The sequence below is a fragment of the Diadema antillarum genome, unplaced genomic scaffold (assembly GCF_040938485.1).
Source record: "Diadema antillarum isolate AM-2024a unplaced genomic scaffold, OU_Dant_1.0 scf00000061, whole genome shotgun sequence".
In the NCBI taxonomy this organism is placed as follows: Eukaryota; Metazoa; Echinodermata; class Echinoidea; order Diadematoida; family Diadematidae; genus Diadema; species Diadema antillarum.
Genome location: NW_027270950.1, coordinates 2,726,805 through 2,748,762, shown reverse-complemented (window position 1 = coordinate 2,748,762; position 21,958 = coordinate 2,726,805). Strand labels below are relative to the sequence as shown.

Below are 21,958 nucleotides of genomic sequence, written 5' to 3'. Positions count from 1 at the left end.
GCCTCATTTCCCCCTTCTCTTTGGTAAATAATTGTTGATCCATTATAAAAAAAATACTCTGCCAAATTTTGAGTTTCTTGTTGAAATTATGGGCCTCGGTGCCTCCAATAGTATGTTTTGGAGTCACCTCTGCCTATAGTTTCAACAAGAAACTCTCAAGGCAAAGTGCATTGTTATAATAACTAGCCGTTTATCCATCTCAGTGCTTGATACTAACTTTTTTTTTCTCTCTCTAGTGGTTCTTTTGGGTTACCAAAAATCTTTAAACCTGAAATTTTGGCGGCCCGAAAAAGAAACCAGAGCTGGCCGAAATGAGAGCAAATAAAGTTACAATCCATTTTTGTCTCGCCCACCGGAGGTGAAGGCGAGACTGAGGGATCCAAATGGCGTCCGTCCGTCGTCCGTCGTCCGTCACAAATGTTAAAGTTTACCCGCAAGACTCTCTTATGATGCATAACTTGGCAACTGTTACAGTAATGGCAGCCATACTTGGGTGATAGAAGCACTAGGGGTATCTTCATGTTATGGTGTTGTCGGAGGTCATGTGATGATGTCAAAGGTCATTTGAGGTCATATATTAAAGAGTATGTGCAAGACTCTCTTTTAGAACTATGTTAAAGTTTACCTGCAAGACTCTCTTTTGACAAATAACTTCACATAAGTTGCTTGGATTACAACCTAACTTTGGTCATAGATGCACTGGGAGTACCTTCATGTTATGGTGCCGTTGGAGGTCACAGGATAAGGTCAAAGGTCATTTGAGGTCATACGTTAAAGTTTACTTGTAAGACTCTCTTATCACACGTAACTCGACACATGTTGCTACAATGGCAATCAAACTTGGGTGAGGGATGCACTGGGGGTACCTTCATGTTATGGTGCCGTAAGAGGTCACATGATAAGGTCAAAGGTCATTTGAGGTCATACGTTAAAGTTTACTTGCAAGACTCTCTTATCACACGTAACTCAGCACATGTTGCCACAATGGCAATCAAACTTGGGTGATGGTAGATGTCTCTTGGGAAGTTGAAGGTAACCACAAGGTCAGAGGTTACAGACGGGGGTCAACGAACTTTTAGGGCCAAATGTTAAGTTTTTAGGGCGCATTTCGTTTATGGCTCATAACTTTTGATCCCTTTGTCCGTTTGTGACCAAACTTGGATGGAAGATGTCCCTTGGGGAGGTGAAGGTCGTCACAAGGTCAAAGGTTACAGACAGGGGTCAACAAACTTTTAGGGCCCAATCTTATGTTTTTAGGGCGCGTTTTGATTGTGGCTCATAACTTTTGATCCCTATGTCCGTCTGTGACCAAACTTGGACGGTAGATGTCCCTTGGGGAGTTAAAGGTCATCAAAAGGTCAAAGGTCACAGAAAGGGGTCAACAAATTTTTAGGGCCCAATGTTAAGTTTTTATGGCGCGTTTCGATTATGGCTCATTACTTTTGATCCCTTTGTCCGTTTGTGACCAAACTTGGATGGTAAATGTCCCTTAGGGTGTTGAAGGTCACCACAAGGTCAAAGGTCATAAGCAGGTCAATTGACTTCTGGGAGTTATAAAAAATATTAATTCCTTGTACGCGAATGGGCGAGACACAATTTGGCGATTGCCTTGTTAATCTTGGGTGCCGATCGGGCCATCAAAAGATAACCGTTTTGAAAATATGGTGGCCCGACAACAATTTTTCGAGGCCCCAACAGGCCACCGGGCCACAGGTAGTGTCGAGCCTTTTATGTATACCAACATTGCTTAAAGTGGAAAGAGAATGAGAGTAAAATTGCAGAAGAGTCTAACCCATTAACAAAGGCTTCAATGACCGCGAACATGCCGGGCAATGATAAACACTTTGCACCCATGTCTTATTCACATCATAAAAAGTGGTTTTGGAAAATGCGACGCTGCAATCATTTCTGTAGAGCGATGCAACGATGGATCACGTGAGCATTCTTCTCTAGCCAGGTCCTATGCTAGTACGTACAGTGATTTACATCCCCCGTGTGAACGACAGTGAAAGCCATGAAACACAACTGAGGAAAACGAAAGCATGGAATATGTATTGGTTCCATTAATTTGATTTTACAGCAAGAATGTTGAATGGCTGTGGTAGTCTTTGCTGTATGTGACAATTTTTTGACATCAATTAATTGACGTTGATGACGAAGATAGAGATGATGATAGTGATGTTTTCAATTTAGGAGAATGAGGAGTAGTCCCCAAGAAGAGGTTGTGTAGAGATGGAAGAAGAAAACGGCGAGAATAACCTATACAGAGGATGGACAGAGGAGGAAAAAGATGGAGAAAGACAAGAGGGTAGCACGGCAATGAGAGATAATTATAACGACAGATATTCTATGAAAAGTAGATTGGGTGAGTGAGGATGACTATAGAAAGAGGGAAACGTACTGATTAGTTTGGGGGGAAGGATTAATATGAGGAGGAAATGAAGAGAGATCTCATGGTGCCCTAGAAAAGGAGGAAAAGGAGGAGAAAGAGGAGGAGGGGAGGAGGAGGAAGACTTATAGGAGGAAAAGCATGTTGGGTGATGAGACTGACTATATAAATTATGAAAGAAAACACACTGATTTAGTTTATGAAAGGAGTAATAGGAGGAGCGAATTAAGGGAGAGGATGCCTTGAAGGATGAGGAGGAGAAGGAAGAAGAAGAGTAGAGGGAAGGAGGGGTGCGGGGAGGAGAGGAGAGGAGAAGGAGGAGGAGGGGAAGTGACAAGAAGAAGGGTAAAAGGAAACTAAACAGGACTACGTGGGAGAAGTGTGCTGCATCTTCAGGGTGGTATTCATAAACTCATCAAAAACTTTCGACACATTGAATGAGCGGAACTATCTGTGATTGTGAAAGACGATCACATGAATTTCAGGTAATTTCGATCATATATTCTTCATCATCAGATCAGTAATCCTTCAAAAAAGATTATACAGAACAGTAATTCAGTCTTAATCACAAAATTGTTATATTCATATGCCACCGAGAACACTTTTAGTCAACCATGTTAACCTTAAACGATAGATTTGCCTCTTAATTGCCTATACAGATTACCAACGTCGTGTCAATCTATCCTCTACTGCGCATGTGTCAAACATTCCACGTTCATGTCGATAACCCAAACAGTGTCCGTTCACAGGCCATTCTGCTAATGCAACTTTTTTTCTTTCTACCATGCTGTGCTTTTATGATATCAATATTACACACACGCATGCTAAATAATTCAGTGGATGCTGTCGCGCTCAAAAATCAGGGCATGTGTACTCCCGACGTAGCACTTGGCAATATCATGTTCATTGAATTTTCATGCTTTTAAGTTAGTGAAAATGTACGAATAACTTCTTGTGCCATTCGGCAGCAGAAGCTAGATGCCAGGTAGTTTTCGTCGGGGCCGTTAGTTCTGAATTTCCACCACAGCAGTCGGTTCCCTTTTCCATTGTGGGAACCCTTCCTAAACAACATGGTACTTTGGAGTGTACTAATGGTAAGGTATTCCATATAACAGGAAAAAGAAATATAATCTTTACCAGCAAGTGGACGATTGCGTGAAATCAAATTGGCGTGTTGAGGTTGGACTGAAATCATTTCCTTGTTAAAAAGTTGGTTTGATGGTCAATAAAAAGATTTTTTTTTTTAGTGAGTTGACGTTATTTCAGGGCTTTCAATGCAATTCTGGACGGTGTCATTGGCATTATACTATTGTAGGCATTTTTGAAAAATTAAAAGATCACAGCCTGTCAATATTTTGGATTAACCCAACAGAATCAACTGCAACTATACAAGCAGGACTGCAGATGAACAAAATAACGAATGATCTAGCAAGAGGTGGACCAGTCCTTTGTATATATATATACGGAACGAGTCTGTCAAAAATATCAATACCATTATAATTTTGGTGAATCAAAGGCTTTAAATAAAGCTTGTGACTTACGGAGATGATGAGACAGCGCGGACATGGAGTAAAAAGAGACAGAATTTACTCATTTTTTTATAATAGCTTAATTCATTTCTGCGCTTCACTTCTGTGTATACTTGCGAATAGGCTAATGGTCTTAAAAATCGTGGGAGGTTATAATTCACATGGCATATAAATTGCTATACAAACGCATCACTCTGTGATAAAATCATTCTCTATTCTAATTGTCATCTTTCAGATCTCTTTCCTTGCGTTCGGCATGGCGCCACCTAGCCTTCAGAGCTGTAGCTCAGGTGAGTGTTTTACTGGCGAACAATAATGCTGTTTGTTTTTCATTTTCCAGCAGGAATCATTTTGACATCATTCTAGTCATATTTTGGATATGATGTTCCTTTGTTGATCGTCAAATAATTGGTAGATAGTGCCTTTTAATTAAGCCGTTGAGGACGAATATTGATTTTGCTATAACATGCATTTGCACATTATAACCATAATCGTCGTCATCATTGTTGCTATGATAATTTTATTATACTTGCATTATTCAAAGAATTAGACATTGTCACAGTACAATGGGTGTATAATATTATGCAGAAAGATGATGATGATGATCCACAGCATTTGTATGGCGCCATTATATCTGTTATAGAAACATTCAAAGATTCAAAGATAGATAGATAAATAAATACGAAGAGAGTACATAATAGACTCTTTTATATGTGTTTTATGCTCTTCCAATTTGCGAAATGCAGACTTGGTCCGGGTAGGGCTCAGACTGAAAAGTGGTTGTGTCCTTAAAAGGGGGTCATTCCACGAGACCGACAGCCACGAGTCATACAGCCTACGAGTTCAATATCGAAAAGAGGTCCATGAATCACATCCCACGAGTTGACGCAAGGCATGTAAAGCCCATGAGCTCGACACGACGTATAATATACAAACAGCCCACGAGTTCGACAAAATTCAACACGGGACCTAATGCGTCGGTTTCGTGGGCCTTGTTTACTCAGTGTCGAACTCATGCGCTTTATAAGTCAGGGGCTGCATGACTCGTGGGTGTCGGCCCTTGACGTGTACCCCCAAAAAGCCGATATAATGTTATTGAAATTAGTATCCAATTAAGTTAATCTTCTAATAGTGAAGACCAGCAGGTGCAGTCGATACAACACGTACAAGGCAGAATAATAATGATCAAAGCATGAGTCGTATATAGGTATTTATAGGAGGATAACATTTGATGTTCAAATAGCGGATAATGACAAATGATTATCAGATACCGAATATAACGGAAATCATGACTATAGCAATGACAACTTTCAATAATTCAATAATAATGACAATGATAATGATGATAATCTGTGATGGTGTTTTAGGAGTTTTGATACCACTAATAATTGTGGGTGATTATTGTTCATATGATTATAAACATTGGGTGAATGCTGATGTTTATCATGATACTTTATCGTAATGAAGATCGTGCGAAACATGACATTTGGTAATATGTAGTTTTAATGACTCAAGAAGGGCATGGGGGGGGGGGTGTTAGTCGTCAAACTTTTTAAACTCCTTGACAGATCCCAGTGACACCAGCCCCTTGGAAGCAGAACCCTTCTACACCCTGTGGTATAGCATGGACACGCCCATTGACGGGAAGGACATTGAAAAACTTAGCAGTGTTCTAGATCAAGTAAGAACAAAACCATAATTTGTGGATAATTTTTTCTGTTATGAATATATCAATTATGTTCATTATAACTATGTACGTATTAATATCTATATTACAGTTGTGTATATCTCACTTTTATATCAAAACCATGCATTGCCTGTACGTTTTCTATGAATGTATGTATGTTTGTTTGTTTGTTTTATATGCCATCTGAGAGTATGCCTGGATATAGCCCATTTAATATTTCCGCTAATCGAGCTGGACTTCCATGGGGTCCAATATTGAGTGTGACTTTGATGTTAATGTGTCTGAATTCATTATCAAAGCTTGGACACTAGTCTTGTTGAAATGTTGCCCAAACAATTCGTAATTTCTGAGAGAGGGACTCTATCTTATAAAGTCATGTCCATATAAATTGAATAAGAATATATCACACCCTTCCCCCCACCACCACCACACGCCCTGCCACTCCTAACATTGATAATTATATGTATCGTTCACTCAGTTTTACAATGTTATATCTTACTCCTCAGCATAACTCTGCAGTGTGTCGCGATCCAGTGTCGGCAGAATGCCGCGTGCGCGTCTCCCAAGTGCCGGCTGACCAATCAGGACTCGTTTTCAGGAAAGACTGTACGGACGCCACTGTCGGACTCAAATGCGTCAATGTTGATCAGCCATCGGGTACAACCTGTCCAGATTTTGAGATCCGGTTTATGTGTCCATCTCCAACAGGTAAATATAATCGTTTTTATCTAAATATCTAATGCAAAGTTAAAGTTGTTTAGGTTCTTACGTGTATCAAGGCGAGGGAAATAGAAGGAAATTACCGTTAACGTAGGTGACCCTAGTCCTTGCATGTGCACATCGTAATGATCAGAGTGAAAAAAAAACACCTATCGTTCAAACGAAAGTGTATTCTACATTATGGACTCCATACACATGGTATTAGGACGATGGACTTGTAAAGTTTAGTATGTTTTCAAGTGAAAGCTGCATGATTGCAAACACATATGTAATATACCAATAAGGAGAGATGATCATGATGTTACCACCTTAAATCTCTGTTTGTTAGATTCCATTACATGAATAAAAGTTAATTTGAAAAGAGTGTCATGAATTCCTATCCAAACGATTCCTTCTGAGAGGGTCCCAGGGCAGTTACCCCCTGGGCAATTACCCCGGACCCTTCCCCGAGCCCTAATCCTAGTCCTAATACTGAAACCTAATCCTATATAACCCCGCAACTTAACCCTAATCCCACTCTTTACTCTAACCTCTCCACTTAACAGTATTTAGCCGGGGGTGGGGGTGGGGGGGGGGGGGGTATTTGCCCTTGTTGGGTAATTGCCCTGATTCCCAAAGTATAGACATTGTAAAGTCCCGACGAGGTTCCCCGACACGACCCCGGAACTTTGTCCCTCTATGTGTGCGCCAACTAAGGTTTCAACTGGGGGCCAGCTGTCATTCCGGACCAGTGTAGGAGCTACATGTATAAAAATCAATTTCGTCTGAACTGACTTCATTTTTGAAAGGTGCCCTGCCACGCCCAAACCTCTTCTGGGACTTCAGCGGAAGGACGAATGAATTTGACCCGGAACCGGTCGACTGTTCCGGCCGTCAGAAGGTCACGACCTCAATCTTCAGGTAAGATCGACAAGTTAGTGTCACGCTGTGCAATGAGACAGGAAACACGTCAGTGATATTGTAACATTATGGTTCATGGGTGTGAGATTTCTTCAATTTGCCTTCCTCCGTACAAATCAAATCGCTGATCTACATTTTTAACAAACATGTCGGGAAAAAAAATGAAAGAGCGGGAATCGAGCTTGCCATCTTCTGCTTTCCGGGCAGCGACACTACCACCAGGCTATCCCTGGTTGCCGGCATGCGGTGACAAGATGAACTTGGAACAAATATCCAACCTCCCAAATTCCGACATTGTTATGTCAAGTTGTCCAAGGCCGACAAGGTATATTAAACGAAAACAAGAGATTATTAAGCAGAGGGTGGATATTATTATAGGGTATGAATTTTTATTAAATTTGTTTTCTATCTCTTGCTTTCATTATTTTATATGCCTTTCCGCCTAGGACTATACTTAACATAACTATGTCGGAATTTGGCAGCTGTCACTCTGTTTGACCTCAGCTGTAAAAGTATTATAGTATATCAATGCGCTTCGTGATTCCTCATGTAACAGCAATGTACCGGATACTCCGGATGGCACCCTCAACAGTCCGTACAGCGTGATGATTCTGGAAGACGCCCCAAGTGCGGCAAAACACAAGTGCGCCCTCCGAACCGAATACACGGCACAGCTGAATATGAGCAATTTTGCGGGACACTGTCTGGCAGACACCACGTGCTGTCAGTCTGTGAGTATCCAATCTTTGACACTTTGTTTCAGGGTAACAGTGGTTAGCGGTATTATCTCCTACCATACCATAAAGGAATCTCTTCCCATCTCCTTACTACTACATGACACGGTTAAGGAAGTGTTTCTTCCACTTATACTATATATTGTATTTTTGAATGGTGAACGCGTCACAACGTCCGAGAATCTCATAGCAATTTCGATCCTTTTGAATTTTTTTATCTAAAAGGATATTGGTCTATGTGATTGTCTAGTGGAAGCATTTGCAAAGGTTGAAAATAGAATGAAGTAAGATAGAATTTCTGAAGGCCGTATGAACGAAATGGTCTTTCTTAGACCAAGAGCCGGTACTCGAGGGTTGCTATTCCTCAACATACATGTATGAGTGATGGAATGGTTGTTTTCTCTTTAGCAGCCTTGCATAGGAACGAAAAAGAATTGCAAAAACACAAAAGAAAGAGAATCCTGTACAGCTTTCCGTGACTGAAATAATCTACTTTGTTTCAGGGTTTGACTGTCAGCGTTTGGATCAAAAAGAATTCCGCATTCCCGGGAAAAAGGTACTTCATGACTTCCGGGACTTACAGCCAAGTAGACGTGAGAAGCGGCATATCCATTACGGTCGAAAACAGCAAATTTATTATTCACCAGATCATCCACGATGAAGGATATTCCACAGACGTTACTTACCCCTGTGGAGATGGTGTGTGGTGCCACTACGTGTTTTCTTTCCACCCCTCCTCGTCGGATCTCCAAGTGTACGTCAATGGACGTGTGATGGAACAAATAGCGCCCCCTAACCTCTTTGCCATCACTTCCTCATATCAACATAGAAATGACCTACTCCTCTTTACCAAGACCCTGACTATGCCAGGCTACGCAGCCGACGAAGCCCCCGACATGACAGTGAGCGACCTGAAGATCTTCTACTCAAGGTTTGATGCAGCCGAGGTTGCGCAACTTTACATGGAGGAGACTGGCCGTGAGTTTTCACAATTCCCAAACCCAACCATTATAATTAATCATAAGACTACATTTCAGTAACTCACATAATCATTTCGGACATCATTCGAACACGAATTTACATTATTTTACGTGTAGGACACCTTAGGTCGATCGCATCAACCTTTAGCCTTGAAAAAGCTGACGTTTGTTAAGAGGAGCTGATTCCCCCCCCCCCCCCTCCTAAAAAAAAGGAAAAATCACAGCACCTGGTTTATGTGTCATTTTTTTCACAGATAAAACCTGTATTTGACGTGGTTAATTCATATATCTTACGAATGGAGATCTTAGATATCTATCTATCGCGGACATAAGCGCATGTTTCGCTCAATCTATATAGAAATAATGTTTTAGCTGTCGGAAGAGGCAATGTATAGCGTAACATAATCAAGGTGACAAAGGTATCTTGCAAATCTTTTCAAAACGAAAACGAAGCAACAAAAGGTATCATTACTGAGTTGCGAGACATGATTTCCTCTTTGTAAAAAAAAAAAAAAAAAAAAAAAAACCGCTATTACTATTACTATTACTACTAATGATGATGATTATGGCCATTAATTTTCTGCAATTCTGATGCAGTAATCCATTAGTTTGATGCTTCAAAGTTCAGTATCTGGAATTCTTGTATTTTTTTAATTCTCTCTAGTCAGTGTCAGTAGAAAATTGAACTATTTTGCTCTTCTCTAGAATATTCTGAATCATCTGAAAACATAATGGATATCATGAACGTTCGTCAAACTAGCGACCCTTCCGATCCGAACCTCATCGTAGAGTGCCTCGTATGGGGACCTTCACCGGATAATCCTCCTACCATAGATTGGTTTCTACTGGATTCCTCCAGTCAAACCTACACTGAACCAGATGAATCCGGTTTTGTCAGCTTTACGTACGTCATCAGTGTATCCGACGGTTACAAAACGTTGGGTGTGCTACAAATTGTTGATTACCAGGGCGACTTCACCTTCGTTTGTGAAGCATCAGACGGCGTCAGTGGATCAAGAATATCTAAACATCTGTCAATTCCAGGTAAAGATGATTTAAACAATATTGATCTATCGGAACTCAATCGATTTATATTGGATCTGTGTCATCCTTGTGCTCCAGCTATGGCTTCCATAATTATATACATTAAAGGGATCGTACAGTTTTGGTTGAGACTTAATTTCAGGTTTCTAACATTTTTTGGTGAAATAATGAGAAATCTCTTATGAAATATGAAAGAGCATGTAATTCTCTGAGGAATTGAACATTTATTTGATGAAAATTGGTTTTGAAATGGCTGAGATATAAAAAAAAGAGTGATTCTAATAACGTATGGGACCCACACTTTATTACGGTCGCTTTGTTTTACTTTGTTTTTGGATATTTCAGTCATTCCAAATCCGATTTTCATCAAATAAACTTTGAATTCCTCTTAAAATGGTGTGCTCTGTACTATATCATAAGTGTTTTCTTGGTATCTCGCAAAAAGTTAAAAGCCCAATTCTCATCTCCACCAATACTGTACCATCCCTTTAAGACCTAATGCCAGTTTTGAGAGTGACTCAATTAGTTCTCCGACGATGCAGGCACACAAAAAGTGGGTATGATCTTGATCATTGTTTGCATGGGTCTTATCTCTGAAACATGGTGTTGTTTAATATCCAAACATGCTGTTTCTCTGATCATGACAGAATAGACCGATCGGTGAATAACCACAAGAACAAATTTGATCTTAATGTTTTATATTAACCGGAATAAATAAATCTAGATACGATAGACGCTTATGAGAAACAATTCAACTGACAAACAAACAAACAAACGACAACCCATAAATCCATAGTTAACCAAACTAGCAATGAAAATAGCTAAATCAGAACAAAGTATTAAGTTTAATCTTTGTCCATACAGAACGCTCGTACCACTGGACATCTTGGTTTGATGTGGACTCACCGGATGACGGAGTCGAATATGAAGACATTGCCTTGTTACTTCAGGCAAGATATTAACCCGTTCTGAGCCACTGACTTTGTAGACCCTAACAGTGATGTTTTATACAACGCCAATTGGGTCTTTATGGCAATTTCAGTTCAAGCACACAAAGGTTTAAACCGCAGGAACGTGAATATGTAGGATTTTTTTTTCATATCGTGTGGTTAGTAAGTGGTGGACAACTCCCTGTGATTGAAGGGAAAATTCACTCATCCAGAGAGGAATGATTGCATTCAATTTTGATGACTATTACCCATTTTCATGCTCATTACCTATCATTAAAGGTAACACAAACTGATGCGTATAGTTAAAAAAATATTCAGACCCCTTTCGAAATTATCTATGTCATTCACAATAGACGTAAGTGCTATTGTCGACCTCGGAGCATTTTCCAGGCGGGATGAAATCACTTAACGATCTAATGAATGCAGCACCACGTGCACATGTGCTCTAATTATGTTATTATTATTCATTCATAGTATTTTCTGCATTTGACCCCCATGTGACAGGAATCGTGCGCCCATCCTAAAGACATTGCATGTCGTGTGAAATACACTGGCGTGACGTCAGAGGCAGCCGGACAAACACTCCGTAAGGCATGCACCCTCACCGACGGACTCCAGTGCATGGGGACATTCGAAGGTGTGGCGGACAATCCAAACTGCTTTGACTACGAAATCAAACTGCTCTGTCCGCACGGTATGGATTGCGCAAATTCCTATGATTGATGAGGCTAGTCAGGATGAAAATGGGAATAGAGAGTGCATGGGTTAATGATAATCAACAAAGTACATGAATTTATCCCCGACGCGCGGTACATCTGACTTACTCCGGCAGGTGCAGAATGCAACATTGCACTCTGAATATCTATCATGTTGCGTGCTGGACATACATGTAATTTTGTTACATGTAGTTGCAGATTGGAAACTGCGTGTCTTTTATCAGTATAGATAAGAAGAAAAAAAAATGGGAAGAAAGATGTCACGTCATTTCCTTGATTCGGTTGCATTCGCTTTGCATAGCGATTTTCACGGCGAATCAATTTTCCTGTGGTTTTGTCTGGACAATGTGTTGAAGATTAAAGGGGGGGGGGGAGGTGTGGCGCCGTGGGGGGGGGGGGGGGGTTACGCCTATAAGACCATACACAATAATTCATTAGTTGGAATGTTGAAAGGTGTTTCGTGCTAGGAAATGATTGTCGCTTTCCATAATTGTATTAAACACGGGTCCCTTTCATTAAAGTCCTATATGAGAGACTTTTCAGCCATAAGGCACATTGAAAAACTTTATGAAATGGATTTGAAAGTCTCGCACAGCTACATAATTGTGATCGACTTTGGCAATTTCGATATATACTTTTCTGAGATGACTTAAGACTTTATGAATATCTTTCTGAGAGTGGTCCTACTTGACAACTTGAAAGCTTGCCCGAAGTTTGCCCAACATCGCTAAAAGTAAACTGTGCAAACTGAATTCCAAGTCATGCAAGTATTGCAAAGTGTGTTTTTTTTTTAGGTAAACATTGACAGAATAGCTCATTTCTACGTGAGGACGGAAGAAACGTCCATAAATCTGAATATGTTACTAAACCGGTCTATGGTACATTTATTTCCAACACACATGCTGGGAAAGCTGTATCTGAAATAAAGTATGCCTACCGATGTAAAGCAGTGAGAATTAAGGACTCTCTTAGTTGATTTTTTTTTCTTTTTGAAGTATGTCACTTATATCTAGAATAACACCTGCTCGTCTTCATTGTGCGTTATCACGAAATGACGTTGTATACTTGAAATAATCACTTTAATACCTGTTATTTACTGTTAGATCCAACTAAAAGTGTATTATATTACTCGTAGTTTAATTGACTTTGCATTCCACTTCTATATAAAAAATGTAGAAATAAAATAAAAATGCAATCAATCAATCAATCAATCAATCAATCAATCAATCAATCAATCAGTATCTAAAATTATGAATCACTTCAAGATACATTATAGGAATTTTGTTGCTGGAGTCTACGTCTATTGGGTGCTGTTCGTTATTCCGAAGGTTCGCTGTTCCGAAGGTTCGTTATTCTGAAGGGTCGTTAATCCGAAACACGCAAATTCCCTATACCTACTCTCTAAAAAAAATCGAGTGAAAATTTTCACTCTAAAAAGAGTGAATACAAAAAAGAGTGAATTTCGAGTGAAATTGGAGTGAATTTTGAGTGAAAATGCTCATTTTCACTCTTTTTGGAGTGACGTCAGGGATCACTCCAAAATCTTCGAGTGATCCCTGACGTCACTCCAAAATGAGTGAAAATGAGCATTTTCACTCAAAATTCACTCCAATTTCACTCGAAATTCACTCTTTTTTTGTATTCACTCTTTTTAGAGTGAAAATTTTCACTCGATTTTTTTTAGAGAGTAGAGGTTCGTTAATCCGAAGATGAAAAAGGGTTCGTTAATCCGAATTTTTTTTTTTTGCATTTTTCGGAAGGTTTGTTATTCCGAAGATTGGTTAATCCGAAAATGAAATTCGGAACAATGAACCTTCGGAATAACGAATCTTAGGAACAAATAGCCTTCGGAATAACGAACCTTCGGAATAACGAGCTTTAACCCGTCTATTTCCCATTACTCTAGAACGGATTTACTGGTCGAATTGGTTCAATGCCGATAGTCCTGATGACCCGGGTGACGAGGAGACATTTGATCTACACCAAACTCTAGTGAGTGTGAAGAAATTCATGTTGTCATATGTCAGGAAAGCAAAAGACAGATAATTTAGTAAATTTTGAGAGACGGACTTTCCAACGGGTTTGTCAAGAATTGCTCATTATGGATGAAATTCGTGGCGACATCTTTGATGGCACTTCAAAAATCTGGGAAAAAAACCCCTAAAGGTTTTGTATCCAATATTAAGGAGAATCGTATTCATAGACTGCTTGTAGCTTCCTGTCACATTGTATTTTGTCTTTATGTATCAGATGTGATATTAATTATTTTGTAGCAGAATGTTAAGTAAATAAAATTTCTTTTGTGAAAAAAAATCAGAGGTCGGTTTACAGTTTCACTTTGCGCATACGTATGAACAGAGAAGGGTAATCAATTTTGTACGATCGGGCATGTAGGTTCTTAAATTCTCAGATATAAACATCTGTAATATTATGATGATTATTTAGACTAAGCTTCTTCAGCTCCAGTATTATAAGAGTAGTGCCCTAATCTAAATTTAGCAAGGGCTTAGCAAGAGCATGTCTACCTTTGCCAAGGAGGTTATGTTTTTGCCAGCATTGGTACTAGATGTTTCAAAAAAAATTTCCCACTTTTGATTCTTAATAATTCATAAACTATATATTAGATAACACTGTCATTAATATGAGTAATAGCTGAATAGTGTACAATTTGGTTGAAGGTGGTTTGAATATGAACACATAAATCAGTTTCATGTAATCCATGACTAATTTCACAGTTAGGTTCCAGATTTTGCTCTATTTTCAACCCTCTGTACAAAATTTCACTTTGCACAGGGGTCAATGGGTGTGTATGGGAGTGTGTGGTTAACACCCTGACAATGGTCCTAAACAATGGTTAGGGTTTGAATGCTTCATTATTTATTCATGAGAAATTCCACTATCACAACTAGTCTTTATTCAGCCTCTGGCAGTATCTGTGTAAAGTCAAACGCCTGCCGATACTGTCGTTGGGTCTCGACAGTGCTCTCCCTACTTCTGAAAAACGAAATTACAATGAATGCCTTCATTTCTATCGTAAACATGGTGACAGGAAGCAAAGAAAATCAATTAGAGTATACACTTAGTGTAAATGGAGCCTTAAATAAATCTACTGTGAAACATATCGCCCCACTGATAAATGCTGCTGAACTCTTTACCAAATATGATTTCTTTTTATCAAGAAGCGAAAAATTTGTCAGACTATCTAATTAGTAGACAGTTGTATTAAAATGAGGAACTTTAGATCATTTATGTTTATTTATATCCCAAATTTAGTGATATATGAAGCAAAAACTGAAAATGATTGCCAGCTGGAATGGAATGTGGTGTTTGCAAGCACATGGAAACCTGTGCTTCCTTTTTCCATTTGCATGCAGTTTACCCTTTACCGTGCATGAATCCAGACTAGCAGTGCCCAAGGACAATCCACATGAATTATTGATTAAGCATTCATGTGCCTTGGAGCACGAGACTGACGCCTAGTCAACAGGTGGTTCAGGCATGTCCATTGTTCAGGGCCATTGTCAGCACACACTCACATACACATCATTGGTTCCTGTGCAAGGTTCAATTTTTGTACAGAGGGTTAAAATTTGACCAAAATCTGAAACCTTACTTCAAAATCAATCTTAGATTTAATGAAACTGATTTATGCTTTCACATTCAAATTACCGTCAACCAAATTGTACACTATTCAGCTATTATCTATATCAATGACAGTTTTATCGGATGAATAGTTTTTGAGCTATTAATGATCAAAAGTGGAAAATGTTTTTTGAAACACCTAGTATGTCTATCATCAATGGTGTTTTGCTATCCAACCGACAGCTGTAAGCTTTGGCAATATCAATGGAAAATGTTGTTAATGCATTCATCACAAGACAATGACATGGATTCCTGGCGAGATTCTCGTCACCTGGTCTACGCAAGTTCTTTGTTTGAACATGAATTCCATTAGATTGTTACGTCGGGCGAACTTGTGCATTATGCCGCTTTGAAAACAAGTGGATTGTCAAACCAATGAGGTTTAAGAGTTGAGTTCCATCGGACTGTAATCATTCAAACAGCTGTCAGTTTTCTATTGGTGTATAACATGTATAAAGAAATTCCACAGGTGCATTTGTGCCTTTCATGATCGATTTTCGATTGGATTTTTATCGGGCTGATGTGAAAACGCCTGCTAGGCTTGACTTATCAAGGCTTGACTTATCAAGAAAGCAGTCGTTACGCAGAACCATTTCCTGATAAAATTACAGGATACCGAGTTCTTTTCGGGAGTGACAAGCAAAGTTGTCAAGCGGTAGCCACCCTCCATTTCTCTTTTCTCTTCTCGCATACAGAACGATCCATCGCTGTGCCCAGAGCCACTCTTTGCCGAGTGTCGAGTGGTGGAATCGTGGGAGCCGTGGTACGTAGTAGACGCCAATCTCTCATACCCATACACCTGTACGCCTGACGGACTGGTTTGCCTCAACGGGATTGACGCCGATTGCTCGAACTTCGAGGTCCGGTATGCCTGCCCATATTCCAAAGGTATGAAAGAATTTTACAAGCAATCTTTACAGAAGATTGTTTTTATCATCTCCTGGGGTCTATTCAATTAAAGTTATCACGACACTTCTTCCATCCCGGGATAGTTTCAAGGAACTGCTGAAAGGGATTACTACTACTAGGTATATACAAGGTACAAGTCTTTGCATAAATATCAGAATGACCAAAGTCGCTCATATTCTTGCCATGCTTGTAGCTATGTGAAATTTTCAAAGAGAACTAGTTTAAATTTACAATCCATTTCACAAAGCTGCTCATAAGCATGTGTTATGAGCGAAAAATCTTTAGTAAGACTTTCATGAAAAGAACCCCTGGTAAAATAATCATTGAGAGATGAGATTTGAAAAGAATTGATACAAAGTAGTAGATAACTTCTACACAACTGTTTACATGAAAATTCTATGATAGTCAATCAGTGTTGCCTATTACGCAAATAGATAGGAACGAGTTATAAAAATATGTCGCCGTCTGAACCAAAGGGTATAGAAGCTAGCGCTAGCTTCTATAATGTTTTACACTTTGGTCTTCATTTGGTCTGAATAGTCTGATGTCGCATTGGCGGATCCAGACGGGGCTCACTGGGGGCGCGCCCAATCTTTATTTTTTGTTAAAACAAAAGAAATAAAAGGACAAATGGGGGGAGGAGCGTGCGCCACTCTCCCTCTTCATTTTGTAAAGGCTCCGCCCCTTAATGAATTTCCTGGATGCTCCCTTGCGTCGTATGAGAGTCTCGAACCATAAAAGAGAATATGTTATGGAATTGGAAAAGACAGATTGAATTCAATAAGCTGAAATTCAATTAGCGGAAGGGGAAAAAAGTTCTTGTAATGACGAATTCGTTCGTGTCACTCTACTTGCATGTTTGGCGCAAATTTAGAAGAAATCTCAAACCCTAAGTTCATTTACGAACAACGGGTGGGTTTGTGTCCTTCTTGATGTAATATTTTAAATTTCCGGGGTTAACGTGTCGTAAGACTTTGAAGTTCTTATTGTTGATCCCCATTAACATGAAACAAAAATTTCTATGTTTGTAGTTGTATATGTCCTTGTTTTTTATGTATTTTATGATGACTGAAGTAAACTGAACTGAACTGAAGTGGCAAAATGATATTCAAGTGCGATAATTTTAGAGGCCTAGCCTTTTGACGTGGTAACAAGCAGGTCAATTAAAATGTTCTTTAAACTTGGCATAGTACTACTCTTTTTCCAATTTACATGACGTAAAACTAATCCGAACTGTAAATTTCTCGACAAGCTTTCCATGATTAGCGTGTTCGTAAACAGTTCTGTTCATGTTGGTTTGCTCAAAGTTATTGTCACCGGGAGGACTCTTGGGGCTGGAAAGGAAAACCACTGTTTTCAGACTCCTGACCTAGTCCATCGGTCTATAATTGTCTTCTGCCCACAGTTCTTAAGCCAGTGGAGTACTGGGATTTAAGTGGCCGAAGTTCCACGTCCGAACAGGATCCAGTCGACTGTGGAAACCACACCAACGATGTCGTCATCTCCAACACAGGTCGGGCACCAGGTACGCTTAGTAACCCAGGGCTGGTTTACACGGAAGCACCGGAAGAGGTACGACCATTTTGTCAAACTTTGAATCTGATCCGTATCGAGGATGGTTTTCACCTTCTCTTCCTTTCAAACCGTGAAAGGCTTGTTACTGCTACATGATCTCAGTGTAACAAAATTACGAGAAAAAAACCCACACAAACTGAATCCTAGAATTTTAATTAGACCGTGATTGCACATCTAATCTTTCTCTATCCTTTTGCCAATGTTTGTCAATAAATCTCTTTATTTTCTTTAAGAGCGTCACGATGGTGACACCTGTGTGTTTCAGTAAACTTACTGAAGGACCACCCGTTTAATTGTAATTTGGTAATTGGATAATCTTAATAACTAAAGCAAGTGGCCCGTGTTTCGACAGCTTAAGTGCGGAAGCGATTTAAGCATGCATGACTCTTACGCCTGCCCACGGCTCATTGTTCGACCCCCTATATGCCCGTGCTTCGAATTCGCGACGTACTGCCGTGCGCCGCCTGTACAAATGAAAGGATTAGCTCGCGTGCCATGATTCTAGTACACGCGCGGACGAGAGCTGTATATTTCATCGAGAGAGAGAGAGAGAGAGAGAGAGAGAGAGAGAGAGAGCGGTTTACTCGATATGTTATGATACTCCACACTGTGAGATTTACTCGAACAATTCAGAAATAATAACTCGATCCCTCATCATCCACACTGTTTACGCCATACATTTCGCCATACGCCATAATAGGGCCTACATAGTTCCTGGCGATTTCGCGAGGGTTAAGTTCGCGATCGTGAGGTCCTGTAAATTTGCTGAACGGAGAAATGTAGACGTCACGTCATATCCACATCGAGATCAGCGTCAATTTTCGGGTGTCTTTAATTTCTCGAATAGCACCTGACTCGAGAAATTCGCGAAAAGAAAAATCTCGCGAAATATTCGGCGTATACAGTATACCAACTTATGTTAACCACTTGCACTCAGCTGAATGACCACAAACATTGGACCAATGAAAACTCATAGGTTACGTTAACATTCAGTGTGGCTTAGTCACCAGACGTTTAGTCCATGGGCCAGGCCAGATATTGGTACCATCTGAGGTGGCAATACCTTTTTGGTGTCATTTTGTTTGTCAGGCATAGATATGCTTATCAAGCTATGATAGCATTTCCAGATGAGTAGCTTAGTCATAGTAAATTAATTTTAAACCAATTTGGTCTCGTTGTTATATCCCTGTACTTCTGAATCGAGACCAACCGCTATACAAAGAAGAGCACTGTCTTCTGTATGTTCACAGGTGTTCTGTTGTAAACGCGGTGCGCTTAGTCTTTATTCAAGGCAGCGAAGGGAAATCCAAGGGTTATGACGTCCACAGCTCTTAGTCTAATATTCAAGACGGCGAAGGGAATATCCAAAGCTTATAATACAGTGTATATCCCTTTATCTAAAAACAACAACAACAACAAATCAATTTCTCGTGAATTTTAGCTGTTTTTCATTTATTTATCATTTTCCGGTGAAAACGCTACGTTGAAAACGCTAATATTACGCCAATGTCGCTTTATTTCCATCCAACAATGAAAGATCATGCAAAAACAATGTGCCGGTACACTACAATACATTATAATTAATAATGTTGTAAATGAACAGTGATTTTTGTTTTAAACTGATGTATTTGTTGAGAGGGTGGTATAAAAGCAGTATAGATAATCCCTTTTATTAGGAACTTTAGATATGATAACGGTACATTGTTCTAGATAAAGACTAAGCACACCGCGTGACAGCTATGGACATCATAACCCTTTGGATATTCCCTTCGCTGCCTTGAATAAAGACTAAGCGCACCGCGTTTACAACAGAATACCTGTGGACATACAGAAGGCAGTGCTCGTATTTGTATAGCGGTTAGTTTCGATTCAGAAGTATAGGGATATAAAAACGAGACCAAATTGGTTTAAAATTCATTTATTATGACTAAGCTACTCATTTGGAAATGCTATCATAGCTTGATAAGCGTATCTATGTCCGACAAACAAAATGACACCAAAAAGGTTTTGCCACCTCCGGTGGTACCAACAACCCATTTTTCGGCTCTTGGCCCATGGACTAGTTTAATTCATCGTCTTCTATGCTGAAATCTCCTGTCGATGCGACAGATAAACAAACTGTATAAAAAGGAAACGCAAGTTCACAGTCCGGAGAAGATCCAGAACGAAGAGAATGAGGTAACAAAGATGGAGGAAAAAGAAAAGGCTTTTCACTGTACAAAATGGCATGACTCCGATATATTCTACAAATGTAATGGTAACCTTTTTAAGAACGGCTGTAACACAGGTACAGTAGTGTATATACCTTCCTGTCATATATTTTATTTTTGTCGTAAACATACGACACGCGTGACTGATAAGATAAACTCATGTAACTATACTATAGAAGTTCATAATCTTCCATGTTGCAATCTCCTGTCGATGCGACATAATAAAACAAACTGTATATACAAAAGGAAACGAAGAGAATGAAGAACGAAGAGAATGAGATAAGAAAGATGGAGAAAAAACCCCCCAATTTTTCACTTTATAAAGTTCATGACTCCGATATATTCCATAAATGTAACGTTTACCTTTTAAAGAACGGCTGAAATATATGCACTCCTGTCATACATTATTCTTGCCTTAAACATAAGAAATGTGTGACTGATAAGATACAAACTCATGTAATTACTAGAGGTAAAATCGACTAGATTCAAGGTTTGAAGTTTACAAGTCGAAATGAATTGCACTGTAACTAAAGTGAAAAAAGATATTCAACTCAAAGCATGTAACCAAAAATATTGCACTGTAACTAAACTAAAGACATTTGATGTAGATGTCAAGATGTAATGATTGCATACGGCGATAACGTAGCATTGCCGAAAGACAAACAACAAACATAAATCTATTCATTCTAAATCAGAATGATATAAATTCACGCTTTTGAGACCATATTAAAGAGCTGCATGACACTAAGTGCCAGTGATGCCAACGATCAAAGGAATGAGTGAGTTGCAATTACTTCTCGGCCATATTCCGTGTGTATGACAGATGATAGAAAAAAAGGAAGCAGGAAAGGAAGCAAGAAAGAAGGGTGAAAGCTAGCAGAAAGAACATTTGAAACCTGCTTCCTCGATCTCCTCATCTGTTAGGCCGTCCAACACTGTGCAGACGATATGGAACCATCTGCGGCAGTAATCGCAGCCCATAATTCCTCGGGATCGTCGGTATACTGCCCCCACATTCAGCACACATATTTTTTATTTATTTTGCCTTTATTTTTGGCTGCCGCCTTCTCCTCCCTCTCGCGCTTCCTCTTCCTCTTCTTCTCCTCTTCCTCCTCCCTCAACTTTGCCCTCTTCATTTATATGAAGGCGACACTACTGACGCATTTAGGAATGCTATCAGTAGTGTCCGTCCTCCTGCTCGAAGCCCTTCTCTCGGCTTTCGGGAGAACCAGCTGTTCTCCGAGAGCAGGGCTGATGAACCGTTCGTGCGGTTGGCCCTGGCGCGCCACAGGTGGAGGTAGGTGAGCCTCTGGTAGTGTTGGGCCTCCCTCTGGTGGAGGTAGAGGGGCCTCTCAGGTGTTGTTGGGCCTCCCTCTGGTGGAGGTGGAGGGGCCTGTGGTGGAGGTGGTCTTGCCTCAGCTGGAGGTGGTGCGTCTTGGAACAGGGCAGCGGGTTCCAACCTCTTTGTGTGATACTTCTTGTTGAAGGGGAAGATCCCCGCTGCCCTGAAGCCACTCCACACAATGTCAGGCTTGGAGGACACTTCCTCCCAAGCCGGTCGAAAGGCCCTAGCAAATGTCAGCTTTCCGACAACCTCACCAGGATTGTCCAGCAGGAAACTCTTCTCTGGCTTCCCCCAAGCTGCCTGTCTTCAGGGGCCCGAACACAGTCAAGTCACAAGGTTGTAGAACGTGGCTGGAGTGAGTGAGCCGGGAGGCAGTAGAGGATGATGTTTTCTTCATTGCAGAGTTCCGCTACCTCGAGGCTAAGGTGGCTCGCATGACCATCCATGGAGGAGTACCGGCCTTTGCACACCGTGCTGGTCCAAGAACGGGATGAAGCTATACAAAATGAAGTCGCGGAAGACTTCACCATCCATCCACCCGTTCTTGGACCTGCCCTAAATGCGTCTGCCGGTCCCCCTTCTGGTGGATTCTCCCGGAATCTCTTCCCGGCAAACACCATGCAGCGTA

General features: G+C 40.2%; 1 protein-coding gene across 1 annotated transcript; it reads left to right on the top strand.

Moving 5' to 3' along the window:
- Positions 1-2,638: 2,638 nt before the first annotated feature.
- Positions 2,639-20,968, top strand: LOC139716127 (uncharacterized). Its single transcript, XM_071627683.1, has 13 exons — positions 2,639-2,734; positions 4,154-4,208; positions 5,487-5,599; positions 6,112-6,313; positions 7,114-7,225; positions 7,782-7,948; positions 8,713-8,937; positions 10,848-10,933; positions 11,438-11,627; positions 13,556-13,641; positions 15,987-16,179; positions 17,606-17,725; positions 20,910-20,968. The coding sequence occupies exons 1-13, from the start codon at positions 2,639-2,641 to the stop codon at positions 20,966-20,968; spliced, it is 1,704 nt and encodes a 567-aa protein (XP_071483784.1).
- Positions 20,969-21,958: the final 990 nt, after the last annotated feature.

Excerpts from the sequence above, each read along its gene's own strand:
- LOC139716127 (XM_071627683.1), top strand. The coding sequence starts at position 2,639 with ATGAGGAGGAGAAGGAAGAAGAAGAGTAGAGGGAAGGAGGGGTGCGGG. Across the intron at positions 6,314-7,113 it reads TATGTGTCCATCTCCAACAG|GTGCCCTGCCACGCCCAAAC; the intron begins GTAAATATAATC and ends CATTTTTGAAAG. Across the intron at positions 7,226-7,781 it reads GTCACGACCTCAATCTTCAG|CAATGTACCGGATACTCCGG; the intron begins GTAAGATCGACA and ends CTCATGTAACAG.